This window comes from Dipodomys spectabilis, unplaced genomic scaffold, assembly GCF_019054845.1.
Source record: "Dipodomys spectabilis isolate Male_0828 unplaced genomic scaffold, ASM1905484v1 ptg000054l, whole genome shotgun sequence".
Lineage (NCBI taxonomy): Eukaryota > Metazoa > Chordata > Mammalia > Rodentia > Heteromyidae > Dipodomys > Dipodomys spectabilis.
The window spans coordinates 32617471-32626301 of record NW_024870731.1 but is presented as its reverse complement, the minus strand read 5'-3'; the positions used below and the strand labels follow the sequence as shown (position 1 = coordinate 32626301).

Sequence of the window (8831 nt, the reverse complement as noted above, 5' to 3'; positions counted from 1 at the left end):
ATTCCTTTTAAAAAAACAAGAAAGAGCTTGAGGCAGGCACTCTCTGTGGACACTGTAGGTACTTTCTCCAGTAGTCCTGAAGGACTATGGAGAATATTCAGAAGTTCTTAAGATGTGGTCATAGGTCAGGGGCCCTACAAGTAAAACTCAGTTTTGGATCAGGATTTTTCTGTCTCTGTCTCCTGAGTAGGTAGGGTCATAGGCACGATTCCTGACCGCTCTGTGTGTATCTTTAATAAATATATTGAACAATAAAGGAAGCTTGCAGTGCTGTCTGGTTAGTATTCCTATGTGATCCTGTATCTCATCAGGATCCTGTTTCAATAGGATGGGATTAGCCGCTCAAAGGCATGATGCTAAGCCCTTAGGTACATCACACAGAAATGTTGTGGACAGATGTACTGATGTGGTCTGTGGCCATTTTGTATTTTTTTTTCTTTAGATATGAAACCGAAAGTGGAACTTGATACCTGATGCTTTTCTACTGCTCATTGGCCGGCACTCTACCAACAGACTGATGCCTCCAACCTCCAATTTGGGATTTTCTTCAGAGCTTTACTGAGTTTGTGTAAAGTTGGAATTGGGCCATATCCCACCTGAAATACTCACTCATAGCATTGTTCTCCTGAAGTTTAGTCTTGACAACTATAACTTGAATTATAGGATAGGAACGACTGCAGCAAGGGACAAAAATAACTACAGTTGCAGGGCACTGATGGCTCATGCTTGTAACCCTAGCTATTCAGATCTCAGGAGGCTGAGATATGAGAATTGTGGTTTGAAGCCAACCTGGGCAGAAAAGTCCCTGTGAGACTCTTCTCTCCAATTAACCACTCAAAAACCAGAAATGGTGCTGTGGCTCAAAGTGGTAGAGCAATAGTCTTGAGCACAAAGAGGCTCAGGGACAGCACCCGGGCCCTGAGTTCAAGCCCTACAACCATAAAAAACAACAACAACAACAACAAAAAGCCCCCAACAAACTACAGTTAAATAAAAAGTATTTTGGAAACCACTAGGAATATTACCAGTATCTGACTCATGTTTTGTGGAGCTGTCTATATACTGTCTATGTCCTTAGATTCTTTAATTGTTCTTCATATATCTGTTGGGTGCACATGAATTCACCCAAGCCCTTCCATAGTAGAGATGACCTCAAATCTTACAACTCAGGATAGCTAACCCTATTGCATTTAATAAAGGATATTTTTTAAACTTCAAAATGTGTAATCTAATATCTTTCATATTCTTGTTCTAGGAGGTGTGTGTGTGTGTGTGTGTGTGTGTGTGCACACGTGCGTGCTGCCTGACTTTGAACCTTGATCCTCACATCAGCAGCCTCCTCAGTAGCTAGATTACAGGCATGAGCCCTTGGTGCCTGGCTTGTTCTAGTTCTTTTTTTTAATCTATATTTATGATTATGGCCTTAGAAGAATGATTTCATTCTTCTTTTCTCAAAATGAATCACCTGAGTTCAGTTCTGTTTTTTTCTAAAGTTACAAGTACTGATAAGTACTTGTACAAGTATATATAATTATGGATAAATATTCTTGGAAAAAAATGTAGTCGAGTGGGATTAATGGGATTACATACTAAGTAAAAAAGTAAAATGTAGAGTATGGCACCATTTTTGTTGGAAAATCTTCCTATGCTTCTTTAAAGAGAATCTGAAAAGTTGTCTATAAAGGTAATAGCAGTGTTTAACATGTAGCTTGACAGCTGCAAGAACCCATCACTCCCCTGCACAGCTCCGGTAATAAACCAGGGGCATGCATGGTTAATACCAGAAAACATTTTCCAGGTTAAAATTTAAGAGGTTAAAATCCTGTTCTTTTAGTTGGTGGTGTTCATTTACCAGGCACACGCCCCCTTCTGGAAATATGGTATATTTCACTATTAAAAGACTTCCCAATGTAAGAATTTGATAATGAATGGAAATTAGAATAGTTTATAATTGCCATTTTTATTTAACATTTAATTCTAAAATTTACAGATCACAATCATGTTTGTTATGCCAGAAGAGGGAATAATTTACTATCATGAAAGATGATAGACTAAATATGTGTCCTCCATAAAGAAAAAATAAAGCCTATTTTTTAAAAATCTCAAAAGTTTTGCCCAAAGTAGGACTTACAGAAATGTAAAAATAAAAAAATATTGAATTGTCTCAAAAATGATGAAAATTTCATACACACAACATAAAATGTTAAAATAATATTTTTATTCTTAAGCAATGTCCAGAAATAGGAACTCATTTTGATCTATAAATCAGCATAGCTATAGCTCAACAAAGTTCTCAAGTAAAGAAAAAGCATATTCCAGAATTATATTTATACCATGGTAATAAACTTAAATAAAATATATGTTGACATAAAGTCACAGAGAACACAGAAATACATGTAGAAATATAGAAGATCTTCAAGAGTAGCTAGAAGGATCATCTTTGGAGAAAAGGAAAGAGAACCAAAGTTGCTCTATAGTTTTGTTTTTTTTTTTTTTTTGTGCCAGTACTTGGAGGAACCTCATGCTCTCGCTTAGCCCCCCTCCTTTTTTACCCCTCAAGGTTATTTTACCCCTTGAGCCACACTGTCATTTCTAGCCTTTTGCTGGTTAATTGGAGATAAGGGTCTCAGGCAGAGGCTTAGATCAATGATTCTCAGGTGTCAGCCTCCTGAGTAGGATTACATGTGTGAGCCGCTGGCATCTAGCCTATGCTTTTTAAGGAAGAGTGAATTTATACTCTGTGTGATTTACCACTAACTAGGAATACAAAAGTAAAGAGAATTCAGAAAGTCCCTCTCTTCAAAACAAGATGATGCTGTATAATAGTCTGCAATAAAATACAAGTGCAAGAAAGAAAATATAGTCTTAAGTACAAGCATTTTGTCATATAGCAGCAAATAAAATATTTATTTCTAACAGATAATAGCAGCACAAATTGCAATAGTGTGTGTGTGTGTGTGTGTGTGTGTGTGTGTGTATGTGTGTGCGCATTACCAAACACATATAATAAAGTATACAGGAAAAGTATTGCTCCAGTTTGTAAGTGCTTTTAATTAGAGTTTCCTGTGGCTAGAATTAGGATGGCTTGTTTCAGCTAAATCTCTGGCATTAATAATTTAAAAATATTAATGTTTGTGACCTACAGGAAGGAGGTCCCATGGTAGATGTAAAGATTCCTCCTAGAGAAGTTAATTTGAAATAATTTAGCCAAAGACATCTCTCAAGGGACCTCTTTAGGGCCTTACTGAATCTAGGTTGGCCCCAATTCATTAGCAATATTATGAGTGCCTATTATTTGTAAGGTTTAGTTTGGTCCAAAGCAGGCAGGCTTGCCTCAGATTATGAAAATAAGGGGTCGATGATACTGTTAGCTATTGTTTAGTAGTTTAGAGCCTGGACCCAGTACTCAGACTTTCTGGGGCTTCAACCCCTATTGAACCACTTTGTGGCTATGGGGTCCTGCATACTGGGGGGGGGGGGATATATGAAGCCTTCATCATAGAGCTGTCTGTCAAACAGGAAAATGAGGTCATAGAAGGGTTACAGCGGTCTTATCACATAGTTAAGTATGTGATGAATGTTAGGTCCCATTAATATATTTTATTATTTTTTTGTGCCTGTACTGGGCACTATCCCTTGGCTTTTTTGCTCACCACTTCACTTCTATTTTTTTTCAGTGGTTAACTAGAGATCAGAGTCTCTGCCTGGGTTGGCTTCAGACAGTGATCCTCAGATCCCATCTTCCTGAATGAGGTATTGGTGTCTAGCCCATTAATACTTTAAAGAAAGTTTCAAGATTGTCCCTTTCAAATCATAAAACAAAAAGCAAGCAAACAAAACTAAACCCCACAGATGCTGAAAAGGCATTTGAAGTTACTTGGTTATCTTCACTGTCCTAGAAGGTGACTTTAAATGTTTTTATAGATACTTAAAACCAAGCGATAAATACTATACTTGGACCATGCTAGCTTCTGGAATGGAATAACAGGGAATGAGAAGGGCAGGCCAAGGGAATACATGGGAGAAAAGGAAGACCAGTAGAAGCAACATTGGGAAGTATGAAGAATATAGACTAAAGGGAGAATATCCAGTAAAGAGGAGGAAGGGGGGAAAGGCAGAAAAGAGCTTTGACAAGTGTAAGGAGAAATGAGAAAAATAACAGCAACAACAATGAAATGGACTAAGTACAAAGGGACAACATTTCAATGGAGGTAACTGATTCAAAAGGCAGATTGCAAGTCAGGAACTGGTGGCTCACGCCTGTAATCATAGCTACTCAAGAGGTTGAGATCTGAGGATCACAGTTTGAAGACAGACTGGGCAGGAAAGTCCATGAGATTCTCACCTCCAATAAACTACTTAGAAAAGGCTGGAAATAGTTCTTGGCTCAAGTGGTAGAGCACTACCGTTAAGTACAGAGAAGCTCAGGGGCAGAGCCTAGGTCCTGAGTTCAAGTCCCAGATCATAAAAAAGTCAGATTGCCCAACACTATGATTCCCTTCCCTTATGATGGAGAAACATTCACACTTGAGGGAATTGTGTTTTTCTGAAACACAATTGCGTCCACAAATTAATTATAAAAGTTTGGCATGTCTATCTGCACTTTTTTGTAAGCTATTCTCTCTGCAGATACTATGCGATCACCTTAGATTCTGGGAAGAACTGGAAGAGCCTTCTGACAAGGAACCAAAACTTCCTCTAGGAACAATAAAGCCTCCTTAGTACAGATCCCCTATAAAACAAGGTGATTTGTCTTCCGTGAGGATGACAGTAATCACCACTTCTCCAAACAAGGACTAAAGATAATCATAAACCAGGCCATGTTCTGAATAGGACTGTTTAATAGTTGCATTCCTCTTCTCCACCCGCCCCCCCAATCTCTGTCTATAAACCTAAAGTTCACATCTGTACACCAAAGATGTACTCACGTGTTGTCTTCCCATGGCTACCATGTGCTAACTTTTCTTTCTCAGCCTTTCACCAGGTCCTTTATTTGGCATAGAGTCGATTGGCAGGACATGATGTGGAATTCGTGGGGTTTGGACTCTATCTAAAACACTGGTTTCAATTTGATTGCCATCCTTACATGTCTAAGAAGCTAGGCTTTGGTGTTAGCCGTCTTCTATAGTACAGATTCCTGAAGCACATTTCCTAAAGTCATGCAGCAGGAACTCAGCAGAAAAGGGACTCAAATGTACTCAAATGCAGGTCTGTCTGACCTGCCAAGTCAATGCTGTTAAAATAATTTCCTTTTTATTTATTTCTGTGCCACTAGCGGGGCTTGAACTCAGGGCTTCTGTGCTCTCTTAGCTACTTGAGGCACATCTCCATTTCCGGGTTTTGCTGGCTAGAGATAAGATTCTAAACAAGATTGCCTTCTCCAGCTGACTTTGAACCATTAATCCTCAGATCTCATCCTCCAGAGCAGTCAGGATTAGAAGTGTGAGCTGAGGGTGGCTGCTTATTAAAATCATTTCTAAGAACCTCTATAGACCCTTTGTTGGCTTAAAAGGGATTCTTCTGGGGCTGGGAAGGTGGCTCAGTGGTAGAGCGCTTGCCTTGCATGCGTGAGGCCCTGGGTTCGATTCCTCAGCACCACATAGCAAAAAGAAAAGAAGCCGGAAGTGGTGCTATGGCTCAAGTGGTAGAGCGCTAGCCTTGAGCCGAAGAGCTGAGGGACAGCGCCCAGGCCCAGAGTTCAGGCCTCACGACCAGACCCCCCCCCCCCCAAAAAAAAAGGGGGATTCTTCTTTCTGTTCTACACAAATTTCGGCTGGATAAAACTCGTGTGTCCCAGCATAATAAACTCTCTCCAGAACATTTTATTGGGGGGGTCGGTCGTGGGGCTTGGACCCAAGGCTTGGGCTCTGTCTCTGAGCTCTTTTGCTCAAGGCAAGCTCTTTACCAATTTAAGCACAGATCCTCTTCCGGCTTTCTGGTGTTTAATTGGAGATAAGAGTCTCTCAGACGTCCCTTCCTGGGCTGGCTTTGAACCGCAATACTCAGATCTGAATAGCTAAGATTACACGCGCGAGCCTCTAGCGCCCCAACTTTTGAAAGCTCCGCCTGGCCATTTAAAAGCGTCCTGTCTCCATGGAGACGGGCGAGGAGGCAGGACTTCCGTCTTACGCGCGAGCACTTCCGCCTCGAGCGGAAGCGCCGTGGCTGACCGCGCGGGTGCTCGCGCGTGCGGGCTTTCGGGAGAGCGGTGCAGTCCCCGCGTGCGGCGCAGCTGCGATGCTGACCCCCGCGTTCGACCTCAGCCAGGACCCCGATTTCCTGACGGTCGCCATCCGCGTGCCCTACGCCCGCGTCTCGGAGTTCGACGTGTACTTCGAGGGCGTGGACTTTAAGTTCTACGCCCAGCCGTACTTTCTCAGGCGAGTCCCGGGCGGGCATGGCGTCTGTGGGGTGCGCACCCTGCGGCGTGGGGGTCTTCCTTCGGTGACTGCTGGTGGCGGGAGCCGCTCTCCACGGAGACGACGCCGTTCCCGCGCCTCTCCGGGGCTGACGGGAGCGCGGCCGGGCGGCCGCGGACGCCGGATCCCTTCCCACACCGCCGCCCGCGCGCGCGCTCCCCGGAGCCGCCTTACGTCGCGGGCCCGCGGCCCGACGCCCTGGGTCTCCAGGACGCCCTGGGTCTCCAGGACGCCCTGGGTCTCCAGGACGCCCTGGGTCTCCAGGACGCCCTGGGTCTCCAGGACGCCCTGGGTCTCCAGGACGCCCTGGGTCTCCAGGACGCCCTGGGTCTCGAAGCCTCCCTCTCCCGCCTCTGCCCCGCCCGGACTCGCGCGCCCACCTCCTGTTCGGTCCTGCCCGGCCCGTCCTGAATCTTTCGGACTCCTGCCAGCGCTCCTGGCTGGCTTCCCATCCTCTGCTTCCTGAAATCCTCACCTTCTTTGGCACCTCCGTGCCAAGCTAGCGAAGCTCTCCCCGACCCCGATGCCCGGCTGCTTCACTGTCCGGCCGGCCCCTCTCCCCCTGGATTTTGGGGTGTGTTGCTCCACGTTCTTCCCGCGAGAGGCACCCAGCTCCCGTCGAATTGGATCTTTTCTCCACGCAGACTAAAAGTAGCCGTAGCTGACGCTAGTCACCCACCTTCGGTGTGATGTGCAAAGTGCTGTGCCACCTTGGTTGATTGTTCGGCAGCGATACTTGAAACGCGCTCCTAGTTAAGTTCCATTCTTCAGGAGGCTGCGTTTGTTGCCAATCCCTTGTGCTTCCTATTAGAAACACACAACGAACGGCTCTGCAGTGACTAATGAATTAGACACAAAAAATACAAGAGATTTCGTCAAGGCACTTTTATTTTTGTGCTGAAGGATGCAGCACCCTTACTCTATCCACAGCTAGGCAGGCACACTGGACAGGGAAGTCTGCTAGGTTTTTGTAAGGCTCCAAACTGTCCCTCCTCCTCCTCTTCAAGGAATTAGACTCGCATTCTAAGTAGAGTTGATTACCAAGGTTAGGAAGGGGGCTCTTCTTTGACTCTTATCAAAGTTGTTTTTGTTTTTGTTTTTTTCCTCTCACAGCTGACTGGGAGCAAGGCTGGGAATGGGGTGGCTGACAGATATAGTTGGAGGAGGTAGATGAAGTCAATAGAAATCTACTCAAAGAGTCTTATTCCTTTTAACTCCATTGATAAAGATTTATGTTCCTAACATGGCTTGCTGGTCACAAGCAGCACACCTAGTAGTTTGCAGTTTATTTTTAACTCCTTTGATGAAGATTCATATTCCTAGCATAGTTGGCTCGTCCCAGATCGTACAAATAATCATTACAATTGAAGTCAAAATGCAAATAATTCCAGGAAATATCAATATACAAGATGGAGGTACTTTGGTTTGACAGAAAAGACTGCTTTGTCTCACATTCCCCTTTCCCACTAAACATCCTTCTAATCAGGTTGGCTCAGTGGGGCCGAACCATCAGATCCTAGCTTACTAACTTAACAGTGTCCACTTTGTCTATGGGAATGGGCCCTCAGTGGAGACCTGAGACAAGGGATGGTACTGAGCCCTATGTATACCTTCCTACACCTACATACTTAAGATCAAACTTAATTTATAATCTAGGTTTCATAATAATAATGAACCTAACAAGTTAACAATACATTCTAATAAAGTTTATGTGAATATAGCCTCTTTCTCCCTGAAAACACCATGTCATATTGTACTGTGTCTGGATCTTGGACAGGAAACTGAAACCACAGAAACTGGGGAGATACATATTAGCACTATGTATGTGGAGGGCTCACTGAACCTACTAACCCAACCAAACTTACAAAGTGTGAAATGTCAGCAGTCATTTTTATGGACTCCTGGCTTCTGTGGGTAAGGAATTTGGTTAAGAGCTTGGCTAGTCTGTTCTGGCTTGAAGGCTTTAGTGCCACTGTGGTCACTTGATAGCTGGACCTAGAATGTGAATAGTAAAGAGTGGAAACAGCTGGAAGTGGAGGAGTGTTTTCCTTTGAAGTACCCTAGGGCTTCTTTGTGTGGCTTCTTTATCTGTCTTTTTTGTGTTTTGCAGGAGAGTTGGCCTGATAACACAGTGGCTATCATTTTAGTTATTTATTTTTTGGCAGTTATGGGGGAAGAACTCTGGGCCTGGGCGCTGTCCCTCAGTTCTTCAGCTCAAGGCTAGTGTCCTACCACTTGAGCCACAGCACCACTTCTGGCTTTTTTCTGCTTATGTGGTGCTGAGGAGTCGAACCCAGGGCCTCATGCATGTGAGGCAAGCACTAAGCCAACTTCCCAGCCCAAGTTGCTACCATTTTAAAGAACAAGAAATTCCAGCTAATGGTAGAATTCCTATCACCTTTTAGGACCTAA

The 8831-nt window shown here is 43.9% G+C and overlaps 1 protein-coding gene across 2 annotated transcripts in view; it reads left to right on the top strand.

The window, feature by feature from the left end:
• The first annotated feature begins 1744 nt into the window (after window positions 1-1744).
• The window catches only part of Shq1 (SHQ1, H/ACA ribonucleoprotein assembly factor), an 84817-nt gene continuing 77730 nt past the window's right edge, over window positions 1745-8831 (top strand). The window contains exons 1-2 of one of the 2 annotated variants that reach the window (XM_042680192.1): window positions 1745-1750; window positions 6207-6380. In XM_042680192.1, the coding sequence (XP_042536126.1) occupies window positions 6238-6380 (143 nt within the window). In that variant the 5' untranslated portion in view covers window positions 1745-1750; window positions 6207-6237. Of the gene's footprint in view, window positions 1751-6176; window positions 6381-8831 lie in introns of those variants that run through there. The other variant, XM_042680191.1, reaches the window with a different exon arrangement.